Source organism: Orycteropus afer, unplaced genomic scaffold (genome assembly GCF_000298275.1).
Source record: "Orycteropus afer afer isolate SDZICR_OR568_19922 unplaced genomic scaffold, OryAfe1.0 scaffold00015, whole genome shotgun sequence".
Lineage (NCBI taxonomy): Eukaryota > Metazoa > Chordata > Mammalia > Tubulidentata > Orycteropodidae > Orycteropus > Orycteropus afer.
Window position 1 is genome coordinate 17,170,004 of NW_006921602.1, and position 22,164 is coordinate 17,192,167.

At 40.9% G+C, this 22,164-nt stretch overlaps 1 protein-coding gene across 1 annotated transcript in view; it reads left to right on the plus strand.

The window, feature by feature from the left end:
• RORA (RAR related orphan receptor A) overlaps positions 1 to 22,164 on the plus strand; it is a 43,487-nt gene that overhangs the window by 13,569 nt on the left and 7,754 nt on the right. The window contains exons 2-6 of the mRNA XM_007958277.2: positions 5,715 to 5,856; positions 9,091 to 9,486; positions 16,726 to 16,847; positions 18,593 to 18,725; positions 19,404 to 19,511. Of these exons, the coding sequence (XP_007956468.2) occupies positions 5,844 to 5,856; positions 9,091 to 9,486; positions 16,726 to 16,847; positions 18,593 to 18,725; positions 19,404 to 19,511 (772 nt within the window). The 5' untranslated portion in view covers positions 5,715 to 5,843. The remainder of the gene's footprint in view (positions 1 to 5,714; positions 5,857 to 9,090; positions 9,487 to 16,725; positions 16,848 to 18,592; positions 18,726 to 19,403; positions 19,512 to 22,164) is intronic.

A 22,164-nucleotide genomic window follows, 5' to 3' on the forward strand; every position in this document is an offset into this window, starting at 1 on the left:
TTTGAATATTTTGGACTCTCAAATGCTTAAACCTTTGAGAAGTCACAAGGAATGCAAAAAGAAGAGTTTTGAGGGGGGCCGGGGAGGAAGACCAAGCCCTCATCCTGTTAAAACTGCAAAGTTCAGTGTTTGTGAGTCACAGAGGCCTAGCCCTCTCTCCTACTGCAGCCCTCACCTTAGAATCCCACTTGACCCCTCCCATCTAGTGTTTGAAAGCTCTCCTTGTGTGCATGACTCTGTTGACTTAGTTCAAGAGAGAAAGAAGGAGCACTTCTCACGTTCTTAGCTTTGCCACTCCCAGAACTTCTTAGCAGGGTTTTGCTCAGTTGACTCAACAGAGAAATAAATGATGTGAGAGTAAGGAGTGCCTGCTGGCTTGCTTTCCTCCGACCCTTGAAAGCTTAGACATCTGAATTAATGTACCTATAACCAAACCCATTGCTGTCAAGTTGATTCTGACTCATAGTGACTCTATAGGACTGAGTAGAACTGCCCCAGAGAGTTCCCAAGGCTGTAAACTTTACCAGATCAGACTACCACATCTTCCTCCCTCAGAGTAGCTGATGAGTTTGAACCCCCAACCTTTCAGTTAGCAGCTGAACACTCCTTATCTTCACTAATTTAAGTCCTCTTCAAAGTTAGTAGCTTGTTAGCCAGGCATTAGCTCCAGCCACAGTGTCATGGCTTGGAATACAAGCACCTCTTGTGGATTTGCCTTTATAATTCATGGTACCATTACTCAGATATCTTTAATATGAGTGACTCTGTGTCCTTGAAGTTTTAAAAAAAAATACATTTGTTTGTTTGTTTAGGTAAAGGAGCCAAAGTCATTTCAAAATAAGTATGGTGAAGCAAAGTGGCCATAATATTTCTGGTCAGAAATGAGGGGAAATCTTGAATTCATGAGACTGGTTTTGTCATGTGCTTCCTAACCTGGTTCAGGAGGCAGGTGTAGAAGAGAACTGGATAAAATGTCTGGGCAGTGGCAATGTGGCTTAGCTAGAAGTGCTAATAGGAAGAAAAACACTTACTTCAGGGTAGATCCATTTTGTTGCTTTCCTATATAAACCTTGTTTCTTTTCACTGCCTAACGGGAAAGTTGCTTTCTCACTGTGAAAACAACCAAAGCAGAATCCTTTGGACATGCAGGGAAATTAAAAACCCAAAAGGGTAAGTATGTGGGATGTGGAGTTCAGCTCTGTGAATTCATAGCCTGGCTTCACCCCATGCTGGGCATGGGACTCTGAGCAAGCCTGTCCAGGCCTTAGTGCCTCAACTTATAAAGGAGAGCAATGATAGGCCTCCCTCACACTGCTGTTGACACAATTAAATGAGGTACCCTACATAAAGCCCATGGTGCCTAGCACATAGCAAAAACAAACTATAAAAACTCACTGCCGTCAAGTCGATTTGACTCATAGCAACCCCTCCTTGGGTTTCCAAGGCCGCATCCCTACAGAAGTAGATTGCTCAATCTTCCTTCCAAGGAGTAGCCAGGGGGTTTGAAATGCCAGCCTTCTGGATAGCAGTCAAATGCCATTAAATTTATGTATCATCATCATCATCATTACCATTATGCCCTCTCAGGGTCCTCTTATGGCAGAGCAAACCCAAACTGGTGGTTACGTATGGCCTCTGTGCTAACATTTTGGAACTTTCTAGGTGGTGGTTTGATGCTAGACTGAGTTTACTATGTAGAAACTAAAAATCTGCATCCTTTTCATTAATGACCCAACCATCTTTCAAGAGCTGTGTCTAATTCTTGATTTCAAATTTTTAAAAAAGAAAAATCATCTTCTCAAGACACAGTCCTAAGAAGAAATACTAGAGGTAAACGATAATCCAGAAAGAAGGCTGATAGGATCTGTGATTTGATCTGCAGTAGAGAGATCTGAGAGATGGCTTAAGAAAACAAAAACGAAAAAACTCACTGCCATTGAGTTGATTCCGACTCATTAACATCCCCCTTTGGATTTTACGGAAGTAGATTACCCCATCTTCCTTCTGCGGAGTGGCTGCTGGGTTTGAACCGCAAGCCTTCTGGTTAGCAATCAGATGCCTTAGGCTCTGAGGTCTCAAATACTGTACGTATTTCCAGTTCAAGAAAGAGAGTGCTCAGATATTTCCCATATTCGTTAACCCTGGAACAGAATAGAATTGGCCTAGTGTGGGGCAAGGGAAATTCAAGGTCAGTTAAAGGAAAAGCAAATAAATTCCTGATCTTAGGCACCTCTATGGGCAATCTGGTGGCATAGTGCTAACCAGAAGGCTGGTGGTTCAAACCCACCAGCCACGCCTTGGAAGGAAGGTCGGGTGATCTACTTCCGTAGAGATGTCACCTCGGAAACTCAAGGAGGGGTCACTATGAGTCGGGTCCAACTCAACAGCAGTGAGTTTGGTTTGGTTTTGGAGGCACCTCTATACACAGGCAATGATAGTAAGCACAGAGGGTAAAAGCGATGGTAGCTTCTCAAGAAAGAGATTAATACTTTTTGGCTTTAACAGAGATTATATGTCTTAGACTAAAATAAGTACTAAACAGGTGACTGCTTGTTGTCTCTCAGGATTAGCTGTGTCTGTTACCATCTATTTATCTTTTCCTGACTTCTCACCACTGAGTCCCAAAGAAAGCTCCACTTCTTGTCATTTCCTTTTCAAAGGAAGAGAAAACAAATAAATAAACAATCAAGAAAGACTGCTTTAGATATTTTGGGAAGCAAGAGGAGGCCAGACTTGATGTTGAGTAGATTTAAAGTGCAGTGGGGCCAGCCTGAGACCCTGCCCCAGCCTTCTAGCCAGTGGGGAGGGTGGCGAGCAGCTTGGTGGAGAGAGAGACTAGTGCCCTCTCCCTTCCTATCCCAGGTTGGATTTCAAAAATAAAGAACTAAGACCTAAGTCATATACATCACCTTGGTCCACAAAAGCACCCACCCATCACAAGAGAGAGCTGATACTCTGCATTGACCTTCCCTTGTAATTCACATACCTTTCAGCTTTGCTTTGTACCATAGCAAAATCAGAAAGCACAGATAAACAGAAGGAGCACTAAAAATACCTATGGTGAAACCAGCCAGAGCCATTTTGGAGTCTAACTTCCACACTTTCTTCTATGTTAAATATATTTTCTTTCCAAGAATTGGATTGTATTTAGTTTTTAGCATGCTTTTCTTACTCAGCTGTGTGTTTTTATCACCTTTCTACATAATTGTATTTCTGAAATACAATTTTTGATGGTTGCCTAATATTCTATATGTGCTATTACTCTACTAGTTCACTACTATTAGACATCCAGAATCCTTCTAAATGTTTTAATATTACAGATAATGTTGTAATGAGCATCTTTGTAGTGGAAGATTAAGACTAGTTAAGTCTTTGTACCATTCCTGATATTTCTTTAAGATGTATTCCTTAAAGAATAATTGCTGGTTCAATGACTCAACCTATTTTTAAGGATTTTGATATAACTGCCAAATTTGGCCTCCAGAAAACTTTGGGGTGGAGAGTATCCTCTTCCATTTCCCCACCACTCTCTCAGTTCTTCAAGATTTACCTCTCCCTTCTCCATCCTTATCTCTCTTTGTTAGGATCATTTATCTTTGTCCTTAAGTATTTGAAGATGGTAATGCTCATTTGTTCCCTTCATGGCTGAAGTTCAGAGAACAGAAACCAAATGCATTATTCTCCTCTGCGCATATCCCTAGCTTGCAAAACTCCTGAGAGAGAAGTCAACAATAAAAAGATAACTAACTCAAAACTCACTGCCATGGAGTCGGACCCGATTCATAGCGACCCCTCCTTGGGGTTTCCGAGGCAGTATCACTACGGAAGTAGATTGCCCAACCTTCCTTCCGAGGAGTGGCTGGTGGGTTTGAACCGCCAGCCTTCTGCTAGCAGTCAAATGCCTTAGACACTATGCCACCAGGGTGCCTAAAATATAACTAGAAACCCTCTAAAATCCTAAACTCATTGCCACTGAGTCGATCCCAACTCATAGCAACCCCCATTGGGCTTCCGAGGCAGCAAATCTTTCTGGAAGTAGATTGATCGATCTTCCTTGTGCAGAGCACCTGGTGGGTTTGAACTACCACCAAGCCTCCTGCTTAGCAGTCAAATGCCTTAGGCAGTCCACTACCAGAGCTCCTTAGATACCCCTAAGTGTTGGGAAATTATAAAATACGCTTCTAAATAACATAGAGGTTAAAGAAGAAATCATATTGAAAATAGGAATATACTTTCAACTGAATGACACAGGAAATATTACATAGTAAAACTTGTGGGTTGCTCCTAAGACGTAACTAAAAGGAGAACTTACAGCTTTAATGAAAGAATGAACGCTGAAAATTAAGGAGTGCTTCAGAACCCAGCTCAAGAAGTTAGCCAAACAATGAAATGAAATCCTTGAGGTTAGTAGCTCATTCTTATACGTTTTGTACATGTTCTCATTTCCAAAACAGTGCTCAGCACATAAAGAGAAACTGGATGAACATTGAATTTCATTGCTTACATTTTTTTAAATTATTATTGTTGTCATTACATACACATAAACACAGTCATTGCCATTGAGTCAATTCCAACTCATAGCAATCCCATAGGACAGAGAAGAACTGCCCCATAGGGTTTCCAAGGCTGCAAATCTTTATGGATGCAGACTGCCCTATCTTTCTCCCATGGCTGGGTTCAAACCACTGACCTTACATTTTGGTTAGCAGCCAAGCGCTTAACCACTGCACCACCAAAATGTTGAATTGGCAAATAAATTTTTTATTTGTACAATTTAGTGACACTAATTACATCAACCATGTTACACAACCATCACCAGTGCCTGTTGCCAAGTTTTCCATCACTGTAAGGATTGTTTAAATTTTAAAGTCCACCGTTCTGAACACATGGTATTTCCAAACTGTCAAGGACTGAAGAGTATCCCTAGTCTGACTGATCCACCAAGATAATCCATTGAGTTGTCCTCTAACTGCATTGGGCAGTAGATTTTTGAGTTGAAGCATATAAGACAACCCAAAGCCCCCCTCCCAAAAAAAACACCAAACTCATTGCCATCTACTTGATTCAGTCCAGTGATCCAGTAGGACACAGTAGAAATGCTCCATAGGGTTTCCAAGGCTATAAATCTTTATGAACACAGAGTACCACATCTTTCTCCCGTGGAGCGGATGGTGGATTCAAACTGCCAACCTTTTGATTAGCAGCCGAACACTTTAACCACTGCGCCACCAGGACTCCATGAGACAATCAAAGGGTGGTGGATTTCCGTGGGCTGGTAGAGATTCCATAGTGTGTCAGGATTGAGGCTGCCCTGGGTTGACTACCTCTGAATATCTCAAAGACATATTTTGTGTTTATTTTACTAAAAATATTTTGGACATAAAAGTGAAAGATAAGTCCCTATTTTTCCATGAAGCACATTGCTTTTGATCATCAGAAGCCACAGGGGCCTGACCCTGTGCCTTTTACAGAGGCCACTATCGAAGTTAAAAAAAGTTTTGCATGTGTAAGGGACAGAGGATTGGGCTCTGGGGACCAGTTTTACTGAAGGAAAAAGAAGTGACTTTAATTCCATTAATGGTCTCCTGGATGATTCTGCTACAAGTTTAATTCTCCATTAAATATTAATGTTGCTCAGAGCTTAGTACACTGTCATTAGTATCATACAGTTCAAACTGACACTAACCTGTTTTATATTTTAAAACAAATCACAGGGCTTTTTCAGGAGGAGTCAGCAAAGCAATGCCACCTACTCCTGTCCTCGTCAGAAGAACTGTTTGATTGATCGGACTAGTAGAAACCGCTGCCAGCACTGTCGATTACAGAAATGCCTTGCCGTTGGGATGTCTCGAGATGGTGAGCGCTCACAGCTTGCATTATACAGTAGTGTGGGATCACCTTGTTTTTAGAATCAGAGTTGCAAATGCACCTCTGAAACGTGGATCCAGGTCTGCCAAAATCTGCTCCTTTCCACCCTCCCAAAGCCTCCTTGGGCCACATTGGGATTTCACCACAGTTGCTTCCTCCACTGTCCATGGCAGTCAGCTAAGTGGTGGCTGAAAGGTGGTGGAGGAAGAAGTGTATGTGTGCTCAGAACAACATCAGCTTTTTTGAGAGTTAAGGCACTACAGATGCATGAATTGATTGAAGGTAAGTGTCAACTAGGGAGCTCTGGTGGCACAGTGGTTAAACCATTTGGCTGCTCACCAAAAGGTCAGCTTTTGAACCTACCAACCACTACACAGGAGAAGGATGAGGAAATCTGCTTCTGTAAAGATTTATAGCCTTGTAAACTCTGTGGGGGCATTTCTGCTCTGTCCTACAGGATTGCTATGAGTCAGAACCGACTTGATGGCGGTGGCTTGGGTTTGGTTTAAGTGTCAACTGTAGGGCCTTCCTATAGGCATTGTCCCCTAGTCTGATGTACCTCCCACAAACCTTTGCTTATCATTACTTGTTTTACACCACTAAGCTTATTAGCAGTTGGGATGAATTAGCTTTTATGCTAACTGGATATTTGGAATCACGTGCCAAAGTCAAATATTTGTACATACAGAATATGTCAAAACAGTGCAGAGCTTGGCTCGGCGACAAATGTTCTTTTCATTAAATGAAGCTGTTTTAAGAAAAAGAGATCGTCTTCCATGCAATCACAAAACGTTCCAAGATCTTCCTGGAAAACTATCTTAAATGCTTTGAATAATCAGTACCAGATTTCAAGACAGTTATTCTTATACATGGAAACTGCGCAGAAAGTACAGTGGGTACATTTCAAGGACTTTTTCTAAAATATCAGCTGGCTCTTGTAAGACATTCCTTTGAAGGGAATGTCTCTTCCAGTGGACTTCCTTCTGAAACACCAGCCCATGGAAAAACACTTCTGAACACTGGGCAGGCTTTCAGAAAGTCAGTCTTCCCCATAATCAGATGTTCGTAGGGCCTGTGGACCTTCCCAGGTGCCAATTATGACATGTTCAAGTAGCAGTACACAGCCTGGCCTCTGAGAACACGTAAGGAACAGAAGGGAAATTTTTAGCACCGAAAGATGCAAGTCACAGAACTTACACAATATTCTTAGATATTCCTGTTATATGCACAGGTTTCATCTTTGATGGCACTCAACTGACAAAATGAAGTCTCTATATCTTTTATGAATTTGTACACTAAAATCCCAAGTTGCATGTGCACTTTCTCAAGAGATGATGTTTTTATTTATGTGATGGTATGATTCCTGTTAATATTTGAAACAAGGTCAGAGTTCAAATGCAATTGCACAGTCACCATATAATGAGTTTCACCTGTGGGCATTAATCACCTCAGGTGTCCTAGAGTATTCTTTTAAAAAATAAAGTGTCTTCCTCATGCTGTCTGGAGATATTGCATACGATAAACAGTACAGGTTGTTGTAGGCTAAGAGTGAGTTTGGGGACTTACAAAATTATGGGCCTGAAATTCAGAGTCCACATCAGCCTGGTTGCTGATAGCCAGCCCCACCTAAGGGTATCTCTGTTACCTGACCCGTGGAACTTGAAAATTTATCAGTCTTCCAGCCCATTGTTCCCATGTAGCAGGACAGCACATCCTCGGCATAAAAAGAACCCACCAGCTGGCCAGTGCCTTGGTCCCAAGTTCATTTCCATCCATCCTGCCTCCTGCCCCTGTTGTTATTATGTGCCATCAAGTAGGACCCGACTCATAGCGACCCCTCCTTGGGTTTCTGAGACAGTTATCACTACGGAAGTAGATTGCCCAACCTTCTGAGGAGTGGCTGGTGGATTTGAACTGCCAGCCTTCTGGTTAGCAGTCAAGTGCTTTAGGTACTATGCTACCAGAGCTCCTCTCCTGCCCCTAGACTCATATAACTATGATGATGGTCAAATTTATGAAGTCATCCACCCCTGCAGGTTATCAGTTTAACCACAATGCAGTAAAAGAATTAAGTTCCTCCAGCTGAGGCATTACCTGTGTTTACAAAATCTGATGGAGAAATGCAATGAATTAGTGGGAGAATCGGGCCAGGAAAGCATAGTTGTTTCTCACTGAATTGAGTGTTTCAGGAGAAATCATTTGGGATCCTGAGTAAGCTGGAAGTTACTACAGTCGTTGCTCTGTGTTTAATATGGGGGTGTATCCATAGCCAAATGTTCACCCAACAGAGATCTTAAACGAGGCTTCACCTTTCCAAAATCCTGACGCTCTTTTTTTTTTTCTTGAGGCTAAATGAGGGCAACAGAAAGTGACATTTAAAGAGAGACCCAAGAGTTTCAGAGAGACTACCATGACCCAGGGAGCTCTGGTAGCATAGTGGCTAAGACACTTGCCTGCTAACCAGACGGCTGGCAGTTCAAATCCACCAGCCACTCCTCGGAAGGAAGGTTGGGCAATCCTACTTCCGTAGTGATACTGCCTCGGAAATCCAAGGAGGGGTCGCTATGAGTCGGGTTTGACTTGACGGCACATAACAACAACAACAACCATGACCATGAGTTGGGGAAGGTCTTCTTAAATCAGGTAGATTCAGGCTTGTAATTCAGGGACTTAACAAAGGCCTAGCTCAGTCTATTTGAGCCTCTCAATAAAGCCCCAGTATCAGCCATTTCATTGGGAAGAAACTCATTCGAGTGTATAGAATAGTGAACTGAATGAAAGTTGGGATTTAAGTGGTTTTATCTTGATATACCTCTGTAAATCTATGCCTTTCTGAGCTGTTGTCTGAACCCTGGAAAGAGAAAGAGACGGTCTAGGCCAGCTGCAAGGAGAAATAGCGAACAAGCCCTGTCAGCTTCGTATCAGTGGCACCCAGGAGCCTAGGAGTATATGACTTGGGGAGACATTGCTCTGGGGCCTTTGGTACCCTGTCCTGGGTCTGTGTGTGAACCGTCAGTTCCTCTGGGACTTGTGTTGGCTACTGGGGGTGGAGCAACACTGCGTGGGGTGGGACTCTTTTCACCTTTGGATTCAATCCATACTTTTTGGTTGTGGTTTTTGGTTGAGACTGTATGGGACTTCAAAGGAAACCCTAAAGCATGCCAGAAAAGATAATGAAGGAAAACACTTTGTATACGGTGTGGTTCGGCTTTTCTCTTCCAGCTGTAAAGTTTGGCCGAATGTCGAAAAAGCAAAGAGACAGCTTGTACGCAGAAGTGCAGAAACACCGGATGCAGCAACAGCAGCGTGACCACCAACAGCAGCCCGGGGAGGCCGAGCCGCTGACGCCCACCTACAACATTTCAGCCAATGGGCTGACGGAACTTCATGATGACCTCAGCAATTATATCGACGGGCACACCCCCGAGGGGAGCAAGGCAGACTCTGCGGTCAGCAGCTTCTACCTGGACATACAGCCTTCCCCAGACCAGTCAGGTCTTGATATCAATGGAATCAAACCAGAACCAATATGTGACTACACACCAGCATCAGGCTTCTTTCCCTACTGTTCTTTCACCAATGGAGAGACTTCCCCAACTGTGTCCATGGCAGAACTAGGTAATGGCATAGCTGCTTCTACTGGGATGCTCTTCTCATTGTCCTTTGAAGTAAAGGTGACACATTTGACTTTCTGCTAAAGAATTATTAAAATAATGTAACTAGAAGGGAAATTCATCTTTACCATTAGGGCCACCCCACAATTCCATCCTGCCTTTCCTTTGACTGTCTGCTGTTCCCTGTGGTACATCTAATACATGGGTTGACCTCTCACTATGAGAGATTGGAGTGGTGGTGGTGGTGGTGAATTTTAGCAGTCTTCACATTTTAGAGAAAGTTTTCAGCTCAGGGAATGCCTACATGAATTTCATTAGTTACTCACTTTAGTTATTTTCCAAATGTTGCTTACACCCAGGATCACAAAATGACAGCCCACAAACGGAATCTGGTCCATAGATAGATTTTTTTTTTGACCTATGCCCAGTTACATAATTTTTTAATCAGTTGCTAAAATTTAAAAACTGGACAATTGCACAGAAAAACCCAGATTTTCAGCTGCTTTTGGGAGAAAAAAATTATATAGTCATCAAGTTACACAGAACCAGCTTTTGTAAATGCCAACATCCCTGGCTAGGGAACTCAGCCCTTGATATCTAATTAGTGGCTGGTGGGCCTTTCAGTGGGCCCAGCCCACTTCTCTCATTTACATCAACTGCTCCTGAAGGCATCAGAGGTGTTCAACCCTGAAACAGACTATAAATGTTAAAAAGGCACTTTTGTAATTGCCATCATGTTTTGGTGATGGATACTGGTGACAAAGTTGATGACTTTCATAGAAGGCTCACCAAGCCAAAACAAATAAGCAACAACCAAAAAAAGCTCACCATTTCTTCATTGCTGTCACATTGCTGCTGCTTTGGAGATGTGACCTAGAAATGCTGATAGCATAGAGAGTGGAAAACTTTCCATTTCAAGGAAGTTGTATTAACATTCTTTGCTGTATTTAATGGATTTCTGAGTACAACACTATTATTAGAGAAACTTTGATAAGAACCTTTGCAGTTTTAGAATTGGATCTGCCCCTCAAGGTTGCAGTCCTTTGGGACATTTGCTGTGCAGATGACTAAGCTAAGACAAGGGGAGAACAAAGACTTCCATGGAAAAGAACCAGCAGGTTCTGACTTAAGTACAGAAATGCTTAGTTCACAGAAATAACGGTTGTGTTCTTTAGATAGTTTCACTATTTCTGTACCCTCTAAAGGACCACTGCACCATCAGCTGCTAACTGAGTGGTCGGTGGTTCAAACCCACCAGCTGTTCCATGAGAGAAAGATCTGGCCATCTGCTTCTGTAAAGGTTTACAGCCTTGGAAACCCTATGAGACAGTTTCTACTCTGTCCTATTGGGTCACTATGAATCGAAATTGACTCGATGGCAGTAGGTGGGTAGCCCATAAAACATTTTTTTTAAAAGTGAAAATTCATATTTCCAGTAAAATCTTTCTCCAAATAGAACAAATTGAATGTTCTTTACGGTTTCTACACAAGCAGCTCTTTATGGGTCTAAATTTAAATCCTCAAGAGCGAGGACATTTTAAGCCTGGTCTTTAACCACTGAACAGCATTAAAGGTGTATCGCAGCTCTTTTGATTAACAGAGAAACCTCTGAACTGGAAGCCAAGCTGAGCAGAGGTAGGTTTGATTCTTTTTTTTCCTTGAACTAGAACAAAAACTTTCCGTTTTTGTCATGAAATCTTGGTTGGCTGAGCCTTGAGCAGAACTGTAATGAAAGTAAAATTTTCTGAAATGAATAAGGATGTGATTGAAAGCTGACATGATACCATGGAAAAATGACCTGCCTCAGTCTAGGCTTGCCCCCATCTTATCACAAATACTAGTGAACACATCCTGTTCACTTGTCAAATGTCCAACCATGAAGTAAATCCATAGATTTAGACAGAGTGTTGTCCTTGAACATGGCACTTTGGGCTAAAAGTATATTGATACCAGAGTGGGGCCGGCAATGGCTGAAGCTGATGCTTCTGAGCGCCACCCCCCCACACAAAGCAGTTTCCTCTTCCAGTTGTTCCCTCCTCGTACAATCCAAGAGCCCTGGATTTTCAATTTGTTCTTCTAAATTAAGGATTTCACACCTATCGTGGCATCTTCCCAGATAAGTAAAATTAGCTCATCCCTAGGATTGGTCTCCACCCCAAAATTAAACTAGAATTTACCTGAAAAGGATATTATTAGGCTCTAATTCTCTAACCCATTTACACGTGCAGAATTGTTTAGGGAGCTGAGAGTAGCATTAAAGTGACCAAAGACTCTGCTGCCCCTACTTCAAAGCTACCTAAAGTTCCCTGGTATTTCCTGTGGGGCTCAAGTCCTGCTCTCTCTGTAACTGAGAGAGACTACATTTTTGGCTAAATTTTGTCATTGGCTTTTAAACAAATGAAACGAGTTGTACAATCAGAAAATAAATTGTAAGTTAACATATTTTAAAGCTCAATTCTATCTTTCTGTAACAGCATCTATAACAAGTTAACTTTTAATGGAAATTCATCTGCATCCCTGGCCAGGAATTTTAGGCCTTAGAGTATAATTAGTATGTGAATTATACATTCCAAAAAACAACCTAGGATCATTTAAAACAAAAAGCTAACTGTACTTGTTACTATAATTGATAACGAAAGCTCTATGCAGAAGAGACAACTGTTATCTTGGGCCAAGTGTGAGACAAGAAGTCAGCTTCTATGGATTGTGGTCCTAGCTTTGCTACGTATAAGTTATATAACCCATGTAATCTCCACACGCTGAAGTTTCCCTGTCCATAGAATATAATGCTTAAGAGCAAAGTCTAGAGCCAAACTATCTGGGTTTCAATCCTGACTCTGCCAATTGCCAGCTGTGACACCTTGGAAAAGACTCTTAACTTCACTGTGCCTCAGTTTCCTTACCTATAAAATGGAGCTAATATTAGTTACCTCCTTTCAAGGGTCATTAGAAGGATAAATGATAGTTACCTCCTTTCAAGGGTCATTAGAAGGATAAATGATGTATATTAGGTGTACTGGTAGCATAGTGGCTAAGGCACTTGACTGCTAACCAGAAGGCTGGCGGTTCAAACCCACCAGCCACTCCTCGGAAGGAAGGTTGGGCAATCCTACTTCCGTAGTGATACTGCCTCGGAAACCCAAGGAGGGGTCGCTATGAGTCAGGGCTGACTCGACGGCACATAACAACAACAACAACAACAATAAGGTATATATTTTTTATACTATATATAAGTATATGTGAAAGCGCTCTGGTGGTGTATTAGTTAAGGCATTTGGCTGCTAACCGTAATGTTGGTGGTTTGAACCCACCAGCTTCCCTGTGGAAGAAATATGAAAAAGTCTGCTTCCATAAAGATTTACAACCTTGAAACTCATGTGTGTATACCCATTTATATGTGTGTGTGTAAATATATATATATGTGTGTCTTATATATATATATATATAAGCTCTGGTGGTGCAGTGGTTAAACTACCCAGCTGCTAACAAAAAGGCTGGCAGTTCAAACCCACCAGCCATTCCATGGAAGGAAGACTGGGCAATCTACATCCGTAAAGATTTACCACCTCAGAAACCCAAAAGGGGTCACTATGAGTCGGAATCGACTTGATGGCAGTGAGTTTGGTTTTTATACATGTATATATATGTGTGTGTGTGTGTGTGTGTGCGCACATGTGCACGTGCATTTTATCAGCCTGACACGTAGTAAATGTTCCATTAGTGTTCGTTACTATCCTAATTATTATCTGTAAAATAAGGAGTGTTTGGACCAGATGTCTAAATTCCTTCTCACTATGGAAATCTTGACTAAGTCAGAAGCCAGGATTTTATAGCTGAAGTATCTAGTCCTTAGTTTTAGTGATGAAGTAATCGTGACTGAGGAGGTGAAGTAACTAACCATCACAAAGTGAGGAATCAACCCAGCTTAAACCAGAAACCTGGTCTCCTAACTCGTGGTTCAAGGTATTTTACTATTCCAGTCTGTCTTTCTGAGAAACTGCACTAACTTCTTATCTTTTATTCAGACTGGCCATATTCTTCTTTGCTGAAATAGAGATTTAAAAATAGCAAAGTGTCTAAAATCTTGTACTAGCCAAATCAACTGTGAGTCGGAATCAAATGCTTTGTAGCTATTGTGAGAATGGAGCCACTGCCCTCTGGTGGTTTGTCATGCACATTACATTATTCCTTGTCTCAGTTCTAATTGGCTCTCCTTAAAAGCTGGACTAGGAGCTCCAGTAGCGTAGTGCTTAAGGCACTTGACTGCTAACCAGAAGGCCAGCAGTTCAAGCCCACCCTACTCCTCAGAAGAAAGGTTGGGCAATCTACTTCCATAGTGATACCACCTCGGAAACCTAAGAAGGGGTCGCCATGAGTCAGGGCTGACTCAACGGCACATAACAACAATAACAACAACAAAAGCTGAACTAAGCCTGGCTGCTTACAGAAGGTCTGTGTTGGAACCCACCGGCTGCTCCTTGGCAGAAAGATGAGACAGTCGGCTTCTGTAAAGATTTACAGCCTTGGAAACCCTATGGGGAAGTTCCACTCTGTTCTATAGGGTCACTATGAGTTGGAATCAACTTGACAGCAACGAGTTTAAAAGCTGAACTCAATAGTGGGAGTAAATGGGACCACTTTTTAGGATGAAATGAAACAATAAGATGCTGACTATAATAACTGGAAAAGAAGCATAATCTAGAAGAAAATTCTATGAGCTTTCTCCCATCCTACCTACCATAGCCCCCTCTAGACACTTGTTTCCTGTGAAGGCACTCATCTCCATCATTTTTTCATATCTGCAAAAAAGTTTACATTCTAGAAACTGTCTTATAAAGTTGTTGTTGTTATGTGCCGTTGAGTTGGACCCGACTCATAGCGACCCCTTCTTGGGTTTCCAAGGCGGTATCACTACAGAAGTAGATTGCTCAACCTTCCTTCCGAGGAGTGGCTGGTGGATTTGAACTGCCAACCTTCTGGTTAGCAGCCAAGTACCTTAGGCACTACACTACCAGAGCTCCCTGTTGTATACAGAGAGAGGTCTTGTTATGGGAGATAGTTCACAACCTTTTTTTACACATTTATTTTTGTGTTTCCCACTCCCCATTATTTTTGTCTTTAGTCCTCTCTTTTCTTGCCAAATGTCATTAATTCTCAGGCACACAATTTCCCAGCTTCTCCCTCTTACTCTCCCTGTCTCTTTCTTTCCTCTTTTTTTCCTTTGTTTGTGTTTTATTTTCTTATGTTACTTATTTATTTATATTGTTTTAATGTCTGTGTTGCCAAGTAGAGCCATTAAGTTTTATTATGTTTCAGTGTCTCTAAGGAGATTCTAGTTTCAAGCTCTATCTAGGTGAGCCTGCTCTGTTTTCCCACAAACAAGTCTGGTTCTGTTTGACTAAAGAAGTAACAGATTTCCAAATAAATAGGCATTCTTAACTACTGTTGCCAAGTTTGCATTCAGCGCCATTCTTTTAAATGACTTCTCTATAATGTATTCAAGACCATAGGAATGGGGTCATTTACTTTGTACTGTTTTATATTCACAGAGTCTTGCTAGTTCTTCTTTTAAAATACTTAATTTGTTCTTCTCTTCCATAACAGTTATTACCAACCTGTCCTGGCTCTTTGTCCCTCACATCTAGGTTCCAACCGCCATCTGATGGTGCCCCTGCCCCCAGCCTCTCCCCGCTCAGATCCACCAAGCACAAAACTGCCTGTCCTATTTCCTCAGATATAATTTCTAACACATAGCCCCCCCATGGAGAATCCTGCTGATTTTTTATTATTATTATCACAAGTCCAAACTCTGACCTGACATTCAAGATCCTTTGTGATTTAGACTGTTACCTACCCAGATTTGTGTTTTGACCCTAACACTTTAACAAATCTGCCCCATCGTCTGTAAATGCCATACTTGTTCTTTCACCTGCCATCCCTCCTACGTGGAAATGGCCTTTCTTTCCACACCAGTGACCTCTGCCAACCAAATCCTACCCACCCTTCAGGGTCCAACTCCAGTGCTTCTCTTGCCAAAAAAAAAAAACAAACTCACTGCCATTGAGTCAATCCCAACTCATAGCAACCCCCATTGGGTTTCTGAGGCTGTAAATCTTCACTGAAGTAGATTGCCCCATCTTCCTTCCACAGAGCAGCTGGTGGGTTTGAACTGCTGACCTTCAGGTTAGCAGCCAAATGCCTTATCCACTATACCACCAGAACTCCTTATCTTGCCAAAAAGCATCCCCTAATCCCACTAAGCCAACATTGACCTCTCCCTTTCCTGACAGCATCTATTAATTTTTCTTTCTCTTCTGATCTAATTCAACTTTGAACTTTACTGTCTAGTTTCTTGAACTATCCATTCACATTCACTAGATTATAAATTCCTATAGAAACTTTTAAGGCATCTGTGTCTTAATATCTTCAAACCCCTTACACTCAAGAATAATAATTAACTAATATTTATATAGCACACATTTTATAACCCTCCCTGTTCTCAGTGCTCAGTTCATTTAAATCCAACAACTGCACAATGACACTAGTACAGTTTCCCTCATTTTATGAATAAGAAATACAGACCACAGAGAGGTTAAGTAACTTACCCAATATTACACAGCTGGTAAGTAGCAGAACCGAATTTCATATTCAGACAGTTATGCTCCAGAGTTCATCTCTTAAGCACTATGCTGTACATAGTCACATCGTTGTTGTTAGTTGCCACTGAGTCAATTCTGAGTCATGGCAACCCCATGTGGTAGGTCCTCAGTAATGCTTGTTCTCCTGTTTGCAGGAAAAACAAAAGAAATACATAGTGGTCATCATGAAAGTATGTCATTTCATAATTTTTCAGAGTAATTCTTCCCAGCACAATGTATGTCTTCATAAAAATGCTAAGAAGTTGTGCCAGTCATTTCCCACACCTATCTAGGTCAATATTTGTTCTTTCCCAGACATTTATGTAGTAGCACAGAACAAGGTCAAGGTCAGGAAAGTCTGAAGTCGCCAAACCTTGTTGTAAAATGTTGGCTTTCCACAGTCCCTGTCTTCCCTCTTCACATTCCAAAATACAGAATAGTTAGTAATCAATACATTGCTCATTTAAATGTGTAAGGGTCCACAAAACTGGTCCAAGCACTTTGCTTTATACTTGGCATTTTAAAACTCAATATGAAGTAGAGAAAACACTGATGATCCAAGGAATAGCCTGGCTTTTCATGTTTGTAATCTGTTTTCTCCTTAGAACACCTTGCACAGAATATATCTAAGTCACACCTGGAGACTTGCCAATACTTGAGAGAAGAGCTCCAGCAGATAACGTGGCAGACCTTTCTGCAAGAGGAGATTGAAAACTATCAGAACAAGGTATAGTCGAAGGGCTTTTACCTAGGATTGAGGCACCATCAGGAAGGGTGTGCTGGTGCAGGAGAGTTGGCTGAGAGAACACTATAAACTGAAGAAAGAATGTCTTTCATCAGATATCAGTTTTCAGTGTAAAAATCTTTCTCCAGAGCCAGTGATGTACTTCGAGCCTTGCCATCTTAGTGACATGCCAGCTTGCGAAACTGCAGTACTCATGAATAAATTCTATTGTGTGTCTAAGTATGCACGTATCTCCTTCAGCCTGTCAACAGGGGACTAGATTGAGCAGCTTCCAAAAGGCTGAATGAACTGGGATTTGTCTCAATATCACGGTGGCAGATTTTAAGGTTAGGAAACTAGAGTAAAATAATTTCAGCTTCATGTTTCCGGAAGTTAAGAAGAGGGAGTTTAAATAGAGTGCATTTAAAAAAAAAAAAAAAAAAAGCTTTGACAGCTATGCCTATAACTCCAATCTGACCCTAGCAATGGAGGCTGAAAAAAATGCTGCTACCTGCCACCTTCTAGATCAATAAGCTACTAAAATGGCAGAGCTAAGGAGAGGGCAAGACTGGAGATGAGGAACTAAGTCCATTCTGTCTTTGGTGAAAAGAAAATGCTGCTGTTTTTCCTGATAATCATAGAAAGTCAAGGTTGGAAAGGCTTGTAGAGATTATGTAGACTAACCTTCTCCTTCGTTTTACATATGTGGCAAGTACAGTCCCAGGAGGGCTAAATGAGTTTCCTCATTTTATATATGAGAACACATATGTCCCTTGGCATATGGCTGGAGAGTGAAAACATCAAAAACTAGAATCCATGGCTGTTGTTGGATGCCATCGAGTCAATCTCAACTCATAACGACCCTGTGTGACAGAGTAGAACTGCCCCATAAGGTTTCCTAAGCTGTAATCTTTGCAGAAGCAGATCATATGAGGTCTTTCTTCCATGGAGCCACTGGGTGGGTTCAAGCCACCGACCTTTCAGCTAGCAGTCGCGTGCTTAATGCTTTTGCTACCAGGGCTATGACTGCTGGCTCTTAATTCACCAAATCATATTGGTGGAAACAGCCTTCAATTAGGATCAGAGAAACCACTAAGAGAAATGCAACAGACACAGATCACCCTGTAACTAAATTGGAGAATGAGTATGTAAAAGGAATTAAACAAGATAGGTTAGGGAATAGCACACATCACTTTATTTGCCTACGAGAGAACAGATGACACCAGCAGGCAGAGATACAGAGGGAAACAAATAAACACTATGCAGCAGCAGGACATCTGAAAGGGCATTTCAGAGGAAGACATACTTGGATCTCAGTCCTAGCACCTCTGCCTCCTAGCTGTGAAATTCTCTGGGCATCAGTCCCCACTCCTATAAAATAGAAAAGTAATCTTGTAAAAATGAAATAAGACAAGAAGGTCGTAAAGCATTCAGCTCATAGTAGATGCACAATATATTTAATCAACTCTCTATTCCTTCCCTTCCCCCAATACAATAGTATTATACGTCCCCAAAGCAAAGCAACATCTCAGAAGAAGATTCTACTTGGGCACTCTCCGTGGACCAGGGCTAACATGATGGCTCACGTTACTTTTCCTGGCTCTTGTGTTTTGGTTTTTTTTTTTTTTTTCCTAATCCTCTAGCTTTTCTAAATCCATTTCTAAAGAAGGATTTTACAAAATAGAAAGTTAAACCAGTTGTGCCAAGACTGAGGATGAACGTGATGTTGATGTCGCCCCCTTTAACAGCAGCGGGAGGTGATGTGGCAGCTGTGTGCCATCAAAATTACAGAAGCTATCCAGTACGTGGTGGAGTTCGCCAAACGCATCGATGGATTTATGGAACTATGTCAAAACGATCAAATTGTGCTTCTAAAAGCAGGTATGTGCTTTGCAGGTAAATTTTGCAATCTCTGCCTAACCTGCTTCACCAACTTATTAAAGAAATGCTTGGTAAGGAAGGTGTCGGGAATAGTTTTATTCTGATGATAATTGCTCACGTTTCTCTTAGAAGAAACAGTATTTTTTAAAGGTTCTTGAGCTATTTTCAGGAAACATCCCCTCCATTTTGCTTCTCCTCTGGGTGAAGAAATTCATTTGAACAACACCTGCAATCCCAAATTTTACCATTACCTGAGTTTTGCTTCTACACTGCACATGCACTGGAAGTTACAATCAGTTGTTAAGAAGAAGGCTGTTAGTAGAACTCAGAGACACATCCCTGTTTCTTGTTGTTTGGTGGATTTTTGTAAATTTAATTACGAATAAATGTTTTCCTAGCGACTTTGAGATTCTACATCAGAAGGCAGACTGGTGCCAAAGAAGTAATTTGCGTAAATCAATCCTTTTGCAAAACAGTGCTTAACTTCAGCACAATCATTTTTAAGTACAGTAGTGAACCTTACCCCTTCTGGAATAGATGGTTAATGTGACCGAGAGCCCACTAGCTAAACCACACACAACTCCCACCATCCTGTGTCCAAACAAGGGCTCTGCATTTAGCACCATGGAAATAACTCCTTGAAATGTACTAATCCAAATCGTGTCTGTCCTCGCTCAGGTTCTCTAGAGGTGGTGTTCATCAGAATGTGCCGTGCCTTTGACTCTCAGAACAACACCGTGTACTTTGATGGAAAGTATGCTAGCCCAGATGTCTTCAAATCCTTAGGTGAGGAACTTGCAAGGTGCTTGATCTTTAAATCAAGACTGTAGGCAAAGATGTGGATGGGGTGAGCGCTCTCACTGAACAAAATTGGAAGCTAGTTATGGGGAAACAAAAAATAAAGGATTTTACTGTATATATTGTGTGTGTGTCGTAAGTATAAAATATTATTTTACTTTATATTTAATCCCTGTAAAAGATTTATACTGCTTAAAAGCTTTTTCAGAATATTACATGTAAAGGCTCTAGAGTTTCCTTTTATCTAGTTGGTAATCAAAGAGATTTATGTGTCCTTCCAATTTTCTTCTAGATTTTTAGAAACCAGATTTACAGGGGTTATTTAACTCAAATAACTTACAAGACATGATTTGACAAATAAAATCAAGCAAAGAGCCAAAAACCTACCCTCCTAAACAGTCATTAATGAAAATTAGATACAGATATCAGAGAAAGAAAATATAGCTAAGTGAAACTGTGACATATACATTCATGAATAAAGTATTTATAGATTTTTCTAATTTAAATAAAGTGGAATGTGGTCATTAAGAAGAATGGAAGGAAGAAGCGTCTTCTACTGCCAAGAAAATAGAGCCAGGAGTGGAGTGCATCCTTTGGACCTGGGGTCCCTGTGCTGAGAAACTTCAAGACCCAGGGAAAGATTGACGACACTTTCCTGCAGAGCTGACAGAGAAAGCTTACCCTGTAGCCAGTGCTCTGTTTGACTCGAAGGCACATAACAACAAACTGTGAGAGAATAAGTTTTTATTTATTAAAGCCAAAGAAAGCAAGAAAGAGAAGAAGAAGAATGGAAGATACCCAAGATACATTGATATTTTTTAAAAATTACGTGACAGAAGGCATGTATAAATAAGTATAGAGTTGCCCATTGCCATTTAAATAGATGTTAATGGGCAATGTGTCTACATTAAGAGCCTTATGTGGATGACATGCAGAAAAGCTAAAGGCATTTAAAGCAATATACTCAGACATTGTGTGACTTCATTTTCCTCCATTATACAAGGAGTTGTACACTTCAGAACTGGAGCCATAATGTATATACAGTTGGTATGACAGAGTAATAATTAAGATGTTTCAACAAACAGATTAAATGCTGGGAGCATTAATCAATGCCAGGAAATTTGGAAGATGGTTACCTAGCCAACTGACTGTAGGAGATCCATATTTGTCCCCATTCTAAAGGAAGGTGATCCAACAGAATGCAGAAATTATCAAACAGTTATAAATAATACTACACGCAAGTAAAGTTTTGCTAAAAAAGTAATCCAAAAGTGGTTGCAGCAATACATAGGGTACTGCCAGAAATTCAAGCAGGATTCAGAAGAGGATGTGGAATGAAGGATATCATTGCTGATTTCAGATGGATCTTGGCTGAAAGCAGAGAATACCAGAAAGATGTTTACCTGTTTTATTAACTATGGCAAGGCATTTGACTGTGTGGATCATAACAATTATGGATAATATTGTGAAGAATGGGAATTTCAGAACACTTCCTTGTGCTCATGCAGAACTTATACATAGACCAAGAAGCAGTCATTCAAATAGAATAAGGGGATAGTACATGGTTTGAAATCAGTAAAGGTGTACATCAGGGTTATATTTTTTCAACATACTTATTCATTGTGTATCCTGAGCAAATAATCGACAAGATGGACTATATGAAGAAGAACACAGCATTTGGGTTGAAAGAAGACTCATTAACAACCCGTGATTACAGATAACACACCTTGCTTGCTGAAAGTGAAGAAGACTTGAAGTACTTACGATAAAGATCAAAGACTACACCCTCCAGTATGAATTAAACCTCAAAATAAAGAAAACAAAAATCCTTAAACTGGACCAATAAGCAATACTGTGATAAAGAGAGAAAACTTTGAAATTGTCAAGGATTTCATTACTTGGATCCACAATCAACACCCATGGAAGCAACAGTCAGGACATGAAATGATGATTAGCAAAATCTGGTACAAAAGACCTCTTTAAAGTGTTTTTAAAAAGAAAGAAAGAAAAGATGTCACTTTGAGGACTAAGATGCATGGTCTTTTCAATCACCTCAGTGTATGTGAAAGCTGGACAATGAATGAGGAAGACCAAGGAAGAATTGATGCACCTGAATTAGTGTTGGTGAAGAATATTGAATACACCATGGACTGCCAGAACAAACAAACGTGTCCTGGAGGAAGTACACCAGAATGCTCCTTAGAAGTGAGGATGGCAAGACTTCATCTTATGTATTTTGGATACATTATCAGGAAGGACCAGTCCTTAGAGAAGGACATCATGCTTGGTAACATAGAGTGTCAATGAAAATGAAAAAGACCCTCAATGAGATGGACTGACACAGTGGTTATAACAATGGACTCAAACATTGCAGTGATTGTGAGGATGAGATGGGACCAAGCAGTGTTTCATTCTGTTATAGAGTTGCTGTGAGTCAGAACTGACTCTCCAGTACCTCACATCAGTATGTATTTCATGCAAATTTGAAAGAATAGACGTGAAACCTAACTAGTTTTCGGGGGATGGGGTTATTATTGTAGAGAACTTTCACATTCTATGCTTTCACTTCTGTAATGGTCCTAATAGTTTTATCACCAGACTGTGTCACTTGTTAATGTTTTAAAGGGTGTATTACATACAA